The sequence below is a fragment of the Giraffa tippelskirchi genome, chromosome 8 (genome assembly GCF_054371585.1).
Source record: "Giraffa tippelskirchi isolate mGirTip1 chromosome 8, T2T-mGirTip1v1.2.pri, whole genome shotgun sequence".
Lineage (NCBI taxonomy): Eukaryota > Metazoa > Chordata > Mammalia > Artiodactyla > Giraffidae > Giraffa > Giraffa tippelskirchi.
This window is the reverse complement of record NC_137282.1, coordinates 12,000,006-12,016,636: the sequence shown is the minus strand read 5'-3', so window position 1 is coordinate 12,016,636 and position 16,631 is coordinate 12,000,006. Positions and strand designations below refer to the sequence as shown.

Below are 16,631 nucleotides of genomic sequence, written 5' to 3'. Positions count from 1 at the left end.
GAGGGATTGCTGTCACGGCTTCTCTCCCTGAATTTATTTAAACTGGAACACGGGCATTATTTGTCCTTTTCTCTTCAGAGTCAAGTAACCAGGCAACAACTTTTTTTTATTATGTTATCTTTTTTTTAAATCCTCCCAAAAGAATCACAGTAAACTCAAAGGGAAACAATTTTAAAATTCATAAATGTTTTTCTTCCCCACGATTCAGGGCCTTAGACTACAGAGGTGAATGTTTTAAAAGCTTGATGGCATTTATGGTGAGAATGTATACTAGATTTTTAGAAAGTTGTTTATAAAACCTGTTTCTCTGGGTATTTGATTTTCTAATCTCTTTTCCTCTTTGTCCTTGCAAACCGTTGGAGTGATTTAAAGACAGTTACTGGTGATGAGGTGACTTTCAAGGATCACATAGTAGGGAAAAATGAAAGGTTAAATTAGATGGTTGATGTCCCAGAAAGAGAAAGAGAAGAAACGAAAAAAAAAGGAGGAGGAAAAGGTGGGATAAAATTCACTCAAAAGTACAACTGTGTTTAAAAAAAAAAGGAAACTAAAATGATAATGAGACTGGAATCCTCATTTGTCTTTACAATCCTTTTTTGTCTTTACTTCTGCTTTTATAAGGTCACAAAATGTTAGAGATGAAAAGTCCCTTAGAAATGAATCCGCAAGAAATCCTGTCCTACTCACCTTGGTCTCCTCCGTTTCCTCTACAGAGAAAACGTCTCAATGAATGTTGTCTAATGGATAAGGCGTAGGGGCGAGACGCGTGTTCATTGAGCACTCGCTTGGGGGAGCACTCTGCTAAGCTTGTGTCATGTGTTACCTTGATTGATCCTGAAGACTCTGAAGGAGAGACGGACTCCGTTTTATAAACGAAAAGCTGAGAAGTTCAGTTGCTTACCCAAGATCACAGTTTAGTGACGAAACCAAGGTTCCACTTGGGTCAGCCTTGTGCCGCCACCACCCAGTCTTGCCACCAGACTCCTCATTAACTTGAAAGTTTAAATCACTCTTCTGATACTTTTGGGGGAGCCACACTCACATACACAATTGAGGTGGGAAGGCTGACCTGTTAAATGAAGATACTTCTACTTACTGTCATAGTGACCTATCACCCGGTCTGTGAAGTATTTATGGTTTTTAAAATGTTTTCTAAAAAGCATATCTTCAACTTCCCTGGTGGTCCAGTGGTTAAGAATCCACTTTGCTATGCAGGGTGGTTCAATCCCTGGTCAGGGAACAAAGATCCCACATGCTGCAGGGCAACTGAGCTCACATGCCACAACAAAGACCCAGAGCATCCCCCCAAAAATTTTGTAATAAAAAGCATATCCATTGAAGTATGTTATGCTCACCCAATCCTTCCTCTAGACAACCCTTCGCCATAACCCTCAACACTGTTTAATCTTTGCTTCTCCCACCGCTGACTGCTGGCTAGCACCTTCCAACTTTGCGTCTCTACAACAACCATCTATGAGTATATTCACACTGTGAAGGGCTGGTCTAGTCATGTTTTAATTTTTATCACTCTGGCAGGAGGAGAAATTATCAAGTCCAGAGACATTGTACTTGAACACAATTACTGCAACCTCAGTTTACAGAAAACCCAGTTTTATGTACCTGGTAAATGGAAACTTCCCCAGAAGAAGTTTTTGATGACAAGGACCCTAGGTTTTGTTCAAAGTAATTTTCCCAGAGCAGACGTGAAACTATCTTAGTCTCCCAGGGTCCAGGAAGACTGAGAGAAGAATGAATGTTGCCCTTTCTTTCCACAACCTGGAGAGCAAATTTTAGACCCTTCTCCAAAAAAAATAGCATCTCATTCATTAAGCTGAATTAATGTTTGAGAATCAACAGTCCAGCCATACAGCCAAGAGTATTTTCCTTAACAAAATCCATCTCTTTTGGGCAAGTAGAAAATTTGCCCAAAGTACCTAGCATTTTACCATCCGACTATTAAACTTAGCATTTTATGGTGTCAACCTCTGTGTCTCTTTGGCACCTCATCCTGTCTGTGACCTTCATATAGCCCAGATGTGGACACACAGAATTAAGAAATAGGCTGACAGTGTGCAGAGCCCAGGCTGGAGTGTCTAAAGCTGTCTGGGCCCTCCTCCCAGAAGACAGCTCCTGCCACTGGGGAGACTGCGGTGTGGACAGTCAGACCTGAGCCTTAGGTCCAAACTACACCCTAGGATTTGTAAATCAAGTACAATAAGAAAGAATCCAAATACCTCATTTTCTATTGGTTACATATTGAAACCTTACTTTGGATATGCTGGGCTTTATAAAATGTATCGACTAAAAGATGTACAGCACAGAGTTTCCAGTTAAGTTTTATTTGGGGCAAAATGCGGACTGCAGTCTGGGAGGCATCATTTCAAGACAGCTCTGAGAGACTGCTCCAGAGAGGTACCTGAAGTGGTGCCTCCCGGGCTGCAGTCCACAGTTTGTCCCAAATAAAACTTAACTCGCAGCTCTCACGTTGTGCATCTTTTTTTAAGTCAACAGTTAGGGAAACCGACAAAGCGATCCAGAATGGACTTCCTTCCTTGGCCCGGACTCCAGGAGGAACTGGAGCTTTGGTTCCAGCAGCGGCCCCTTGCGCCCATCCGCCTCCTCGGGGAATCCAAACAAAGTTGGGAAAGTGTCTCCTGGTTCTCACGTCTCACGTATTGGTTGAGATGCCGAGCTCCCTCTGGCAGTGGAGCAGGTTACCTGCCCCCTCCCAGGTGGAAAGATACTGGGTGAGCGGGGAGCCGGTGAAACATCCAGGGCTTACCCGCTCATGGTCTAGACGCTGAGTGGGGCTCGGTTGAAAGATACCGAGAAATTCCCACCCAATGGAAAGGTACTGAGTGGGAAGTTGGCTGAAAGATGCCAGGGGAATTACCCACCCAGTGGAAAAATACTAGGTGTGTGTATGGGGGAGGGGGTTGCTCGACTGAAAAAAAAATCGAGGAATACCCAGGGCTCAGCTGAAAGATGCCGAGGTCACTCCTTTGTAGGGGACTGAGTGGTCTTGGCTGAGTGGTGAGATAAGAGGCTGATCTGACTACCTCAATTCGACTGCCTTTATAGAATCTGTCGGGATAAAAATGAGAATGTATGAGAGCTTTGCTGTAAAGAAAAAGAACAAGACTCCTCTAGGCTGGTTGCGCTTTTCTCAAGGGACTGAGAAATTTATGGGAGGTGGAGGCCTAGTCCTCATATTGTGCAGTGGTCCCATAAGGAAACCCACTCACTAATTAAACTACTTGCTCATCCAGGGGTGACCCATAAGAACTGACCATTCAGCCATCTGAGCAGCCACAGCGGTCTTAGATTGCTGGAGGCAGAATCTGAGACACGTAAGACAGGCAGAAACGACTCTGGGGTGACTCCTGGGGTAGTTAAGCTCACAAAGCAGCACATGGGCCCACTACACAATTTCGCTTTTATCCCTGATCAATTCAACTTAAAGTGGGAAACAGGATCTCTCAAAAACAGAAACGAGGGGCATTAGAAAACCAACTTCTGATTAACACCCCGACCTGATTCACGTACAATACATATGGAGTGCATACTTGCAAGTACCTAGTTAACTGGGGAAATTATATCTAAAAGAGATCTCAACCTAAAATGGCTAAATTGGGGCTCTGAATACTTCTGCACACATCATTAGAAAAGGCTGGCCCTGCTTACTTTGACTGGTATCTAGAAGTTGCTAAAAGAGGAAATGATAGAGTAATATTTTTGAAGGAAACCAACTTCCCCTGTAGCTCAGCAGTAAAGGATTGGCCTGCAATGCAGGAGATCCAGGAGTCATGGGTTCGATCTCCGCATCAAGAAGATCCCCTGGAGGAGGTTATCGGCAAAAAAAAGATGTACAACTTGAGAGTTGCAAGTTAAGTTTTATTTGGGGCAAAATGAGGACTGCAGCCCAGGAGGCAGCATCTCAGATAGCTCTGAGAGACTGCTCCAAAGCGGCAATGGGGGAAAGTCAATATATAAGGTTTTGGTGAAGGGGGAGTTTAATACCATGAAGCACTCATTTTCCAAAAGTTTTTTTTTTTAGTCATGAGGATCTGATGTCACCATGAAGGGATTTAGTGCTTCTCTAGATATGAGACCCTAATGCTGGGAAGGATTGGGGGCAGGAGGAGAAGGGGACAACAGAGGATGAGATGGCTGGATGGCATCACCAACTCGATGGACATGGGTTTGGGTAAACTCCGGGAGTTGGTGATGGACAGGGAGGGCTGGCGTGCTGAGATTCATGGGGTCACAAAGAGTCGGACATGACTGAGCGACTGAACTGAACTGAACTGAACTACAGATGAGAAGATGAAAGGATTGAGATCATAAAATCTGTTACTAAAAACAGCCCACTGTCTTAAGACCTGTCCCACTAGATTCCCTGGAGCACAGAGTGACTCACTCCACCCTGAACTCCCTCTGGGGTTGTTGAAAGTCAACAGCTATAGCTGCATGAGGTTCAATCTCCATAGAGACAGATGGCAAATGCCTTTGTTGTTCACTCTTTGGCAATGCTCTTGCTAAGTGGCAATTTGTAGTTGACAGGGGCATGGCAACCCACTCCAGTATTCTTGCCTGGAGAATTCCATGGACAAGAGGAGCCTGGTGGGCTACAGTCCATTGGATCACAAAGAGTCAGACATGACTGAAAGTGACTGAGCACGCACGAACCACAAGAAATTGTGTGAAACTATATCAGAACTAAAAAGGGCTGCTAGTATTGACTCTGCCAGGTCGCAGGTCTAGTGAGACTAGAAATTCACATTTGGCATTTATGCCATTTGACTTTTGATTTCTGGGCATCACTTTACCATCTTTTGGGAACACTCTTGCCACTTGGCTTTTGATTTCTGGGCATCTCTGCCTTGTGTTTTATTTAGAGTGTGACTCCTGGCAAATGAGGTTCTGGTTTGGTTTGGTTTGAGCATGCAAACATCTGGTACAAACTTCTCAAGCTAACGTGGGAAGCACTTCCTCTAAGGTTCCACACCCCACCTAGGAACCCCATGGGAAAAAAATTTTTAATGACTGGTCACCCTAGCTATGGTCCAATGACAAGAAAAATGACCTAAAAATATTAGCTCTTTATTGACGCGGGTTGGGAAAATGGACTGAAGTTCCCTTATCTCCAGGGTTTTATCCTATAATCAATAGCCTGGGGCTGATCAAACTAAGACTCCCACTTCCCCAGAAGGACAATCCCTGCTGGGATCAATCTGCCCTTGTTATCAGAGCCAATTTGAGCACTCTCTGGTCTAAATTTTGGCTATAAAACTAGGACCACAGAGGGGGGAGCTTGCTCAAACTCATGTCCATTGGGTCAGTGATTCCATCCAATCATCTCATCCTCTGTTGTCCCCTTTTCCTCCTGCCTTCAATCTTCCCCAGCATCAGGGTCTTTTCCAACGAGTCATCAGGTGACTCTTCGCATCAGATGGCCAAAAAAAAAGATGATTTTTGACAGTGTGGTCACAATATTCTTTAGACTCCAGAGAAAGCTTGAAGAAATTATCTCTTGCTCTGAGGAAATAACTCCTCCTACGCCTTGAGACCAGAGCACTCTGGATCACTTATTTAGACCATCTAATTCCTGAAACCAAAAGAGAAAAAAAGGGAAGGAAGCTTTTTTAAAAAAATTTTATTCCAACTGTTATTCACAACTAGTGAGTTTTATATTGTGATATCTGATTCATAACTAAGTTTGGAAAACAAAGCTGTGAAATATCTTTTTAATCTATTTCTATGTCTCTTTGCTGACAAAGGTCCATCTAGTCAAAGTTACGGTTTTTCCAGTAGTCATGTGGATGTGAGAGTTGGGCCATAAAGAAAGCTGAGGGCCAAAGAATTGATGCTTTTGAACTGTGGTGCTGGAGAAGACTCTTGAGAGTCCCTTGGACTGCAAGGAGATCCAACCAGTCAATCCTAAGGGAAATCAGTCCTGAATATTCATTGGAAGGACTGATGCTGAAGCTGAAACTCCAATACTGGGCCACCTGATGAGAAGAACTGACTCACTGGAAAAGACCCTGATGTTGAGAAAGATTGAAGGCAGAAGTAGAAGGGGTTGACAGAGGATGAGATGGTTGGATGGCATCACCGACTGGATGGACATGAGTTTGAGCAAGCTCCATGAGTTGGTGATGGACAGGGAAGCCTAGTGTGCTGCAGTCCATAGGGTGGCAAAGAGTCAGATACTTAACAACTGAACAGTAACAAGGAGCTGTTAGATAAACTCTATTAAGAATAATTATGCTTTAGGAATGTCTGTCTATTACAGTCGCTCCAGATTAAGGTAACTTAACTTTCTAAGGGTTGTGATTGTCAACTAAAAAAGATGCACAACTTCAGAGCTACAAGTTGAGTTTTATTTGGGGCAAAATGAGGACTGCAGCCTGGGAGGCAGTACCTCCAATAACTCTGAGAGACTGCTCCCAAGAGGCAGTGGGGGAAGCTCAATATATATGATTCTGTTGAAGGTGGAGTTCAATATAATTAAGCACTCAATTTACAAAAGATACTCAGCCAGTATCTGTTGTCACCATGAAGGGATTTAGTGCTTTTCTAGATATGATTAAATGCAAGCAGCTGTTGACCTTCAGCACCCCCTGAGGGAGTTCAGGGTGGAGTGAGGTACTCTGTGCTCCAGGGAATCTGAAGGCACAGGTCTTTAGAAAAGTGGATATTTTCAGGAACAGATTTTATGATCCTGAACCTTGCATCTCCTCTTGTCTAGAAAAGCACAAAATCCCTTAATGGTGGCATCAGATCCTCCTGACTAGGGAGGAGTAAGCACCTGATTGCACTGAATTTCCCCTGCACCAAAGTCTTATATATTGACCTTCCCCCACTACCTCTTTGGAGCAGTCCCTCAGCTATCTGAGCTGCTGCCGCCTGGGCACCTCATCTTGCGCCCAAATAAACTTGCAACTCTCAGGCTGTACATCTTTAGAAGACAAATGTATTTTTTGTGTGCCTATTCGAAAAATTTAAATTACATATGTGGCTTACAGTGGGTATCACTGAGTTGAAGGATGACCAGAGGAAAACAGGCATGCATGTAAATCCTGCCAAGTTCTTTAGTAACAGGTTTCTCTCTCTTAACGGTTCCTCCCAAGATTCATCGGACATGAACGTCACGTCTCCTGCCTAGAGGAATAAGACCTCGGTAGCACGCCAAGTTCTCTGCACCCTTTGGTTTCTGCGGGGGCGGCGGGGCGGCGGCACCCGGAAGGACGCCAGCAGCACCCAAGAGCCTCGCAGGGCTTTCCACGGCGACCTCCCCAAGATGGCGTCGCCGAAGGGGCGTGGCTGTCCGCCACACCACCTCCGTCCCACCCCGCTCTGGCGATTGGCTAAGACGACTCGGTGCTTAGTGGTGATTGGCCCTCACGGAGACCCGGGCTGGGCGGGACCGGAAGGGGGTCTCTGCCCCAGGGTGCGCGGGTTTGGGGCTCCACGTTGGTCCCTGGGGGATGTGGAAAGCTGGCAGCATGTCGGCGGAGCTGGGGATCGGCTTCGCTCTGCGAGCAGTGAACGAGCGCGTGCAGCAGGCGGTGGCGCGGCGGCCGCGGGTGAGGAAGTGGACTGCGCGGGGACGTTGGGCGGCCGCGCCGAGAAGGGGGACACCTGCGTGGGAACGGGTCGTCACGGTGACGCAGAGGGGTCGCCTGGAGGGGCGGGACCTGCCCGCTGCCTTGGCATTGGCACAAGCTACAGAGCCCCCCCAAAAGGCTAGCGAAGGCGAAGGGGGTGCCCCAGCTACTGTCAGGTTTTCTGCAGGTTAGCGATCCCAGGAAAATGACCAGCCTCTAGGCAGCGCGACCATTGTCCATCCCGCTTCGTGGTAGGGGTCAGCAGCCTTGGCGGAGGGGAGTGGGGCCAGGCCTGTACCCAGAGACTGCAGGAGCAGACGTCCAGTACAGGAGCACCCAAAGGAGGCCAGGTCTGCCGGAGATCACCTGTGTGGCAGCGTCTCAGCCAGTAGATTGCTCATAAAGTGAATGTCAGTGCCCCTGCCAGCGAAGGAGAGGATGGATGAATTGACCCGACTTGAGAAGCACCCAGAGCTCCTCTTGCACGTTTGAGGCAGCAGGGAACTGACATCCAATCCCAAGCAGGTTATGGGGAGTTTTTTCCTCCCTTATTTATATTTAGTCTTCTCTTGGAATTTATTTAGACTAAAGGTCAGTACCTGCCTCCCTCAGTGCAAGTTTTAAGTTGAATAGTGTGGAGTGAGCCTGGCTTGAGTGGAGAGAGGTCAGAGTTCTTTGTTCAAGCATTTATGGTGTCAGAGCTTAGAGTGCTGGCCCGGAGACAGAAGACCTGCATTAGTGTAGCCTTTGCTTGGCTGTGAAGTAGATGTTACCTTGAAAGAAAGTGAAGTCGCTCAGTCGTGTCTGACTCCCTGTGACCCCATGGACTGTAGCCCGCCAGGCTCCTCTGTCCATAGGGATTCTCCAGGCAAGAATTCTGGAATGGGTTGCCATTTCCTTCTCCAGGGGATCTTCCTGACCCAGGGATCAAACCCGGGTCTCCCACATTGCAGGCAGACTCTATTGTCTGAGCCAAGTGAAGTGCTAAGTACCTGGATGGTAAGTTTCCACATCTGTGCAGGCATGGAATGCTCAAAGCTTGCTTCAGGCGTTAACGTTTTATGATTCTCTAAGAAAAAAACTAGAGATTCCCCTAAAAAATATCAAACTAAGGGATTCTCTCAGCTTAACTCTCAGGCAGATGGGCCACCTATTCCACTTTTCTTTTTTTCTAGAAACTGTCAATTCATCAGCATAATCCTTGGAGTTATGATGTGGTCTCATGAGAGATGGGCAGTGCAGCCCGCAGAAGACAGGGGGAAACTCTTTGCGCTTTGATCTAACTTTTTGTGCCTTTGAGAACCCTGTGATTCTGTAAAAATTCCAGAGGTTGATGGGGTACATGAAAACTGAACCATATGATGATAGGCAAATCTCTTCTCTGTGTGGATTTGGTTGCTGCAGAATCCGGGGAAGCCCTCCTTTAATGCCATGACCATGAGATGGGGGGTCAGGTGAGCCCAATCCTGAGTCCAGAGCCTTCTGTGTCCTTGCCTCAGTTCTGCCGCTGGTGATGGTTTAATCTCTAAGTCGTGTCCAACTCTTGCAACCTCGTGGACTGTAGCCCACCAGGCTCCTCCATCCATGGGATTCTCTAGGCAAGAATACTGGAGTGGGTTGCCATTTCCTTCTCCAGGGGATCTTCCCAACCCAGGAATCGAACCCTGGTCTCCTTCATTGTAGGCGGATTCTTTACCAACTGAGCTATGAGGGAAGCTTCAGTTCTGCCACTGGTTCTTTTCTTTTTTTTTTCAATATTTTATTTGGCTGCATCAGGTCTTAGTTGCACCACCCAGGATCTTCGTTGTGGCACTCCCCCTTGTCCCTAGTTGTGGGCTTAATTGCCCCAAGGCATGTGGGATCTTAGTTCCCTGATCAGAGATGGAACCTCTATTGGAAGGCGGATTCTTAACCACTGGATCGCCAGGGAAGCCCCTCTGCCACTGGTTCTGCCACATAAATTACAGAGTTACCCTAAGGCTGCTTCTGAGAGGCAGTATTGTAGGCAGTATTGATAATTACCCCAGGATCCCGATGAGTTTCCAGAACTGTTGACCTTGGGGTTTTTAGGAGCTGAAAGTGGCCTCCCTTCTAGTCAGAGAATGATGCCTTCTCTTAACTAAGTGATTCTTAACCCTCCAACCTTGCCATGCAAGAAACTCAGCTGAAGAGTTTTGTTTTAAAGGCGATTCTTAGACTCCAGCCTGAGATTCAGACCCAGTGGGTCGGGAGGGGACCCAGATGATACTGATAATATTGGTCAAAGACCACAGTCCTAGGAAATAAAGCTTTTACTTAACCTGCCCAGCTCTCCTGAGAGAGAAAGGTCTTCTGCTAGATTTTTTTAAATTTGTTTTTTACATGTATTTATTTTTTGGCCATGCAGTGCATCATGTGAGATCTAAGTTCCCAGACCAGGGATCAAACCCATGCCCCCTGGAACCACAGTCTTAACCCCTAGACCACCAGGGTAGGCCCTTCTGCTAGATATTAAGGTAGCTAACATATTAGATTTAGATGCCATGCATACAAAAGACATTTCATCAACATTTGGTATTGATAGCCCTGCAGTATTGGAAGAGTGGATCTTATCAAATGCCAAGTAAAGAACTACCCTACAGGATGCCCTACAGGAGTTATCGGGATAATAAGTCCAAACATTGACTCATCTGGCTCTCTTCCTCTCGGCAGGAACTCCCAGCCATCCAGCCCCGGCTAGTAGCAGTCAGCAAAACCAAACCTGCAGACATGGTGATGGAAGCCTATAGTCACGGGCAACGCACTTTCGGGGAGAACTATGTATGTAAGGGCCCTTTTCTTCCCTGTAAACTACCCTCGGAAGAGTCACATGTGCCAGGCTTCTGACTTACTGTATTTTTAACCCTGTAGGTTCAGGAACTACTTGAAAAAGCATCAAATCCTCAAGTAAGTGGAATCTGAATTCTTTGGTTTATATCTAAATCTTGACTGATCAGTTGCAAATTAGACCCACCTTGGTAGCTGAGTTTCAGAGCAGGTCAGGCTGATGGTAGAAACGCCTGTGTTCGCTGTGAGCCCCAAATATTTCTCATTTAGATCTTCTCTCTTTCTTAAGACCATCGTTTTCTCCTTTGTGGCTTTTTGAAAATGGTGATTTTAGAAGCTTGCTGTAACCTTGGATCCTTTTGAGATTTGAAAGCTTTAATCAGTTTCTTCTCAATGGGCAGTATCTGAAAGAAGGGGAGAGTTGACAGGAACAAGGAGTAGAAACAGAAGTCTTCAGTTTTTCTCTAAGTGTCTTTAAGGGCCTGACTGAAGATGCAATAGTGGTTTATTGCTTAGATGGGAAAGGTGAGAAGGGAACGAACGTGCGAAGTGTGTGAGCTGGCAAACCCTCCACAGACTCTGAGTTAAACAGGACCACGTCTTTCTCTTCAGATTCTGTCTTCGTGTCCTGAGATCAAATGGCACTTCATTGGCCATCTACAGAAACAGAATGTCAACAAATTGATGGGTAAGATAAAACTCTAAATATAAAGACACAGTTTTTTTCATCATTGTATCACATACAGCCCCTTCTGTGGAAGAGAGACTATTTTAGATTATCCCTAAGTTACCATTTGTGCTTTGGGGATTCTTTTGGGAAAGAAATCTTAGTTCTTGATAAAAGCGAAAACATCATGATAAGAACAAAATGAACTCACAGTTGGCTGGGTATTATATACTTGGAAACCTACCCTACCACATATTATGTATTTTTTTGGCAGTTTTTGAAATAAACTAGGAGGAATTGAAGCCCATAAAATTTTTTGGCTAGCAAAGGAAACACTTTTGTCCTTTTTCCCTTTTTTGTGTGTGAGGTTCATTTTATTGTGTAATGAACATAATTTTCTTTTTATCTATTTTTGGCTGTGCTGGGCCTTCCTCGCTGCAGGCGGGGGCTACTCTTTGTTCTATTGTACGGGCTTCTCACTGCAGTGGCTTCTCTTGGTGTGGAGCACGGGCTTCAGTAGTTGCGGCTCTTAGGCCAGAGTACAGGCTCAGTAGTTGTGGCTACTGTAACCTCGCCTCCCTCTCGTTACAGCTGTCCCCAACCTCTCCATGCTGGAGACTGTCGATTCTGCGAAGCTGGCCGACAAAGTGAACAGTGCGTGGCAGAAAAAAGGTTCCCCCGAAAGGTTAAAGGTTATGGTCCAGATAAACACCAGCGGAGAGGCGAGTAAGTGAGCAGACTGGGATGGCAGACTTTTTTCCCTTAGGATATGGTGGTGCGCAGGACGGATGGCAGCCCTCAACACCCGATGCAGTAGGTCACAGAAGGAGCTCTCGGGCCATTACGTAAGCTGTCATATGTAGGGTCTCGGTGGCACAAGGACCTCCAAGCCAGTCCACGTGTAATTCTTTACTGTGTTCTTAGTTTCTGAAGAGGCCGGCAAGGAGACTCAAGAAGGGGCTTGTGTGACTTTGATCCTGAAAATTCGCGGAGGTCACCCTCCCTCCCAAAAGAGATTACAAATTTACATGTATAATGCTTCTCAAACCTTCAAAAATCATGTTTACATTATCGGGAGAAAATTGAACAAAACTCACCGTGGGCACCAGTCACTGAATATCTTGACAGAGCTTGAGTTAGCAGTGTAGCATAGAAATCAGATCCTGGGCCTGAAACCAGGCAGACCCGGGGCTTGAGCTCCACCACGCTCCAGCGCTGGAACCTTGAGTGACGTACCTGACCTTTCTACCCTTCACTTTCCTTACCTGCCGGTGACAGCAGCGCGGTAGTTCCGAGGGTGTTGTGAGGCTTGAATATGGAGATGGAATTAAAGCTGTTGGTATAGGACCCTGTGCGTCTTACTTGTTAGCTGTTTGCTAAGAATACGTGTTTACAAACCAGTCGTTTGCTTATAGAGCTTAGGCTGAAGGAACAAGCCTGGGGCCTGGAGTCAGGCTGCCAGGATCCACGTCCCAGTTCCACACTTCCTGGCTCTGGCCTTGAGAAAGGCCCTTAGCTTCCCAGAGCTTCAGTCTCCTCTTTTTTTTAGAATGGAGAGAGTGAGAGCACTTACTTGACAGAGCTGCTGCATTAAATAAAAAACTGTAGGGACTTGGCATGTGTGCCTGGTACATAAGCATTCACTAAATTTTAACAATTAGCATTATTTGTACGTGCACCTAGATTATACATTACTTTATCCTGATAGGTAAACCTGAAATGGATTCCAGATTGAGTCCATTACAACATTTCTTGATCAATGGCTATCATTTGCCCTAATTAAAGATTGGGTGTTACTAGCATCTCCCTTTGTTAAATGAGGGAAGGACAGAATCTGTCCTCGTATCTGCATAACAAGTAATGTTTTGCCACAGACTCCTTCTCTTGTTTCTAATGAGCAAGATCAGGTAAATTTTGCAAAGTTCTAGTCAAAACTGTATGATATATACTTCATTTTTATTTGTTTTTACAATTCCACTAATAAATTTTTCTTTCTATTTTAAGAAAAGCAGTGTTTGGGTTTTTCCCTCTACTCTAGCTGTCCTCAGATGCTGAGACAGAATAAAGAGAATGCAGTTTATAGCTCTTCCCTTGAGACCTCAGGACCAGGTCAGAAGGGGAGCAACACGCACAGACACCTCAGTGTAAAGTCACCGTTTTAGTCTTGAGGACAAGTTCTCCCAAGAAGTCCTCTTGCTTGAGAGTCGCCTCCTCTGTCCTGGAGAAGGGCGTCCCTCTGGCTTCCTAGAACCTCTTGGTCTTCTGTCTCTTTTGTGAAGGCAAACACGGCCTGCCCCCTGCAGAGACGGCGGCCCTGGTGGAACACATCAACGCCAAGTGCCCCAGCCTGGAGTTCGTGGGGCTGATGACCATCGGGAGCTTTGGGCACGACCTTAGTCAAGGACCGAACCCGGACTTCCAGGTACTCGGGGCCCGGGGTGGGGGCGCTGCTCACGTCCGGTGAGGGTATCCAGGGCTGGCTGCTGCCGTCAGCTCCACAGACTTTCCAGACGTCTCTTGTCATGTTACTTGATAACCCGCTTCTTAAACTCTCCTCATACGGAAAACGGGAACAGGTCCCCCGAACCCACACAGACCCTTCTCTACTCAGTCTGAACCTGCTTCACACACGGTCTTCAGAGAAAAGGAGCTCCGGCTTCCTCTCCAACGAGTGACAGTTTTCTTGAAAGTAGGAGAGTTCGCCACAGACCCTTTAACTTGCGGTGATTTTGACAGGCCTCGAAGCCATGAGGAATAAAGAAGTAGTCTCTGTGAGAGGTGTTGAGATTCAGCCCCTTTCAGCCATCCTCGGAGAAGCCAGGGGTGAAGTGGCGTCACCACTTGTCTCTCTGTCAGGTATTGCTGTCCCTCCGGGAGGAGCTGTGCAAGCAGCTGGGCGTCCCTCCCGACCAGGTGGAGCTGAGCATGGGCATGTCCGTGGACTTCCAGCACGCAGTGAGTGTCTCCCGGGCGCCCTCGGGTGCCTCCAGGTCGGGTCCAAAGGCAACGCCTTGCCGTCGCATCGAGGCACCACGCAGCAGTGTCTCTCCCCTGTGCTGACGTCCCCAGCCCCTTCTTTTTTTGGAAATGAAGTATATAGAAATTATAGCTTGATATCTCATTTTAAAAAAACGAAGAACTCAGTTTAATTCCCTAAGTGGAATCTAAAGGTAAATCAAAAGAAATTAAACTGCAGCTTTTTGCAAAGGCGTTTCCCTGTGTTCATGCCTGGGCGTGGTCACATGACACTGAGTCCTGACGAAGTGTCTGATGTCCAGTCGTCCGCACAGCACCCCCAGGATGCAGCAGCCCTGAGTGCACACTAACAGGTGTGCTGTGTTAGCGACTCACATACACAGGCTTCCAGAGTGGAGCATAACTTGATCAAGTTCCAGGAACCACACTATAAACCTTCCTCTGGATCTACAGTAGTCGCACGAGTGGAAGATAGAGTATATTAATATGATGCAAAAATGCTTGGTGTTTCTACGGAAAATGGAACTCGACCCCTGTGCTCGCTCACTCACAGGGAGGGTTGCTCATCTCTGCGACCCCAGCATATGAGAAGGGCGTGTGGGCCACAAGACAGCTCTCTGTCGTGCTGCTGTGTCCCGCACGGCTGCCACCCCTGTCGCCCACCCCACTGAGTGCCAGCCACCTTCCCCGGTCTCTGCAGAAGCCGAGGGAGTCCTTACGTACTTCGTAAACAGCCCTTTGGGTGGACCACTGCCCCACAGTCCTTCAGCTGCATTGTCGTATGAGACACAGCTTCAGCACCTGCTGCACCTCGTTATTTTTTAAACTCAGCCCCCCCGGAAAAATAAAACAATAAGATAAACTCAGCCCCTCGGTCCTTCTTCCCTACAGATTGAAGTGGGATCTACAAACGTCCGCATTGGAAGCACCATTTTTGGAGAGCGAGATTACTCCAAGAAAGCGGCCCTGGACAAGCCCGCAGCAGAGCTGAAGGCCCCGGAGGAGGTGGCCCAGGCACACTGACCCAAGGCTGGATCCAGGAAGACTCACTGTGCGCTCACCTGGGCCTCCACCTTCCATGGGCCCCAAGTCACTGCACCACCACGCCCTCCTGGGGACCTGGTGAGAGCATGCCCAGGGCAATATGTGTGGATGGGAAGCGTCTTACTTAGTGTCTGACACAGGAAGCTTGCTGTAAGCAGTGACTTTGGACTAGATTTGAGGAATCCAGACGTTTCTGCAGATCAGATGCCTAGGCCACGGCCAGGAGTTGAGTTCAGGCTTGAACTTTGCCCAGGAATGCGTTTCCCAAGTGTTGCTTGTAATTGCCACAGTCAGAGGGATTCCCACTCATCATCCACTTTGATAGAAAATCCCTGTTACCACCTCCGTACAGACCCCACAGAGCAGTCACCTCTGCCACCCTGGAGCGGTGTGGTCTCTGTCCCCCACCCCCCGTTTCCATCCCACCCAGTTAACATCAGTCTCCATTCCAGATGGCGGTTTGGGTAACTTCAGGACCCAGCTCAAGTTAATCCTGCACACCCATATTGTGGCCGATGAGAGTTGTGTCATCCATCAACCACCCCGTGACCCTGAAAATTACAGGGCAACTACCATGAGCAGGCCTCTGGCCTTGCTACCATCCCCTCCAGAGACAGGACTTTGAGCTTTTCCCTGGGGCCCTGTGGTGATGAGAGTCGAATGATATGATTTTTCCACCACTAGGGTCCTTGCTGTGGTGATTTCATATCAAACACCAGTGGATCTCCAGTAGCTCCCCAGAAATTAAAGATTCCCCCAAAGCCAGTTCAGGCTCACAGTTTCAACAAGTCCTGGGAGTACTTTTTAGGCACATTCATAGCTTCCCCTCCCGACTATATTTATAAGCCAGGATTTTGCAACTCTAGATTGTTAACAGAGTAGCTAGCTCTTCAAAACCCAGAAAGCACAATTCTCGGGCAGTCACGACAGACAGCTGTAGTCTGGGTCATCATTTGTTTTCTTACTTATTCAAACCAGTCTTTTAATTGTATGAAAACAACTCCCATGATGCTGCTGCCGAATACAATTTTGTAAAACAAACCATTATGATTCCTATACTGTTTCAATCAAAGCTCTAGTGTGATAATTCAGCATCTATTAAATAAAAATGTGAGTTTGAATTAAACCTGTGCTAATTACAAAGCAATTAAAAGATTTATTTTCTACAATCTGGTGTAGTGAGTGAGTCTAACAGGAGGGGGCATTGGACCCAACCGGAAGCTACCGCGCCCGTCCTGGCATCACACAGCTTACGAGAAGGGCGCGCCTCAGGCCACAGTTCAGTTCAATCGCTCAGTCGTGTCCGACTCTTTGCAACCCCATGGACTGTAGCACGCCAGGCCTCCCTGTCCATCACCAACTCCCAGAGCTTGCTCAAACGTCCATTGAGTCGGTGATACCATTCAACCATCACATCCTCTGTTGTCCCCTTCTCCCACCTTCAATCTTGCCCAGCATCAGGGTCTTTTCCAATGAGTCGGTTCTTCACATCAGGTGGCCAAAGTATTGGAGCTTCAGTTTCAGCATCA

At 47.0% G+C, this 16,631-nt stretch overlaps 1 protein-coding gene across 5 annotated transcripts; it reads left to right on the top strand.

The window, feature by feature from the left end:
- Positions 1–7,425: 7,425 nt before the first annotated feature.
- On the top strand, positions 7,426–16,271 carry PLPBP (pyridoxal phosphate binding protein). 5 transcript variants are annotated; one of them, XM_081524177.1, is made up of 8 exons: positions 7,426–7,589; positions 10,302–10,409; positions 10,506–10,535; positions 11,028–11,103; positions 11,674–11,808; positions 13,362–13,504; positions 13,939–14,037; positions 14,950–16,271. In XM_081524177.1, the coding sequence occupies exons 1-8, from the start codon at positions 7,491–7,493 to the stop codon at positions 15,079–15,081; spliced, it is 822 nt and encodes a 273-aa protein (XP_081380303.1). In that variant the 5' UTR covers positions 7,426–7,490; the 3' UTR covers positions 15,082–16,271. The 5 variants fall into 5 exon arrangements, with proteins under 5 accessions (XP_081380303.1, XP_081380302.1, XP_081380301.1 ...); XM_081524176.1 differs by having other exon boundaries at positions 10,500–10,535; XM_081524175.1 differs by having other exon boundaries at positions 7,426–7,667; positions 10,500–10,535.
- Positions 16,272–16,631: the final 360 nt, after the last annotated feature.

Coding starts and splice junctions, on each gene's coding strand:
- PLPBP (XM_081524175.1), top strand. CDS start 7,491: ATGTGGAAAGCTGGCAGCATGTCGGCGGAGCTGGGGATCGGCTTCGCT. Junction 11,104..11,673: donor GAATGTCAACAAATTGATGG/GTAAGATAAAAC, acceptor CTCTCGTTACAG/CTGTCCCCAACCTCTCCATG. Junction 13,505..13,938: donor GACCGAACCCGGACTTCCAG/GTACTCGGGGCC, acceptor TCTCTCTGTCAG/GTATTGCTGTCCCTCCGGGA.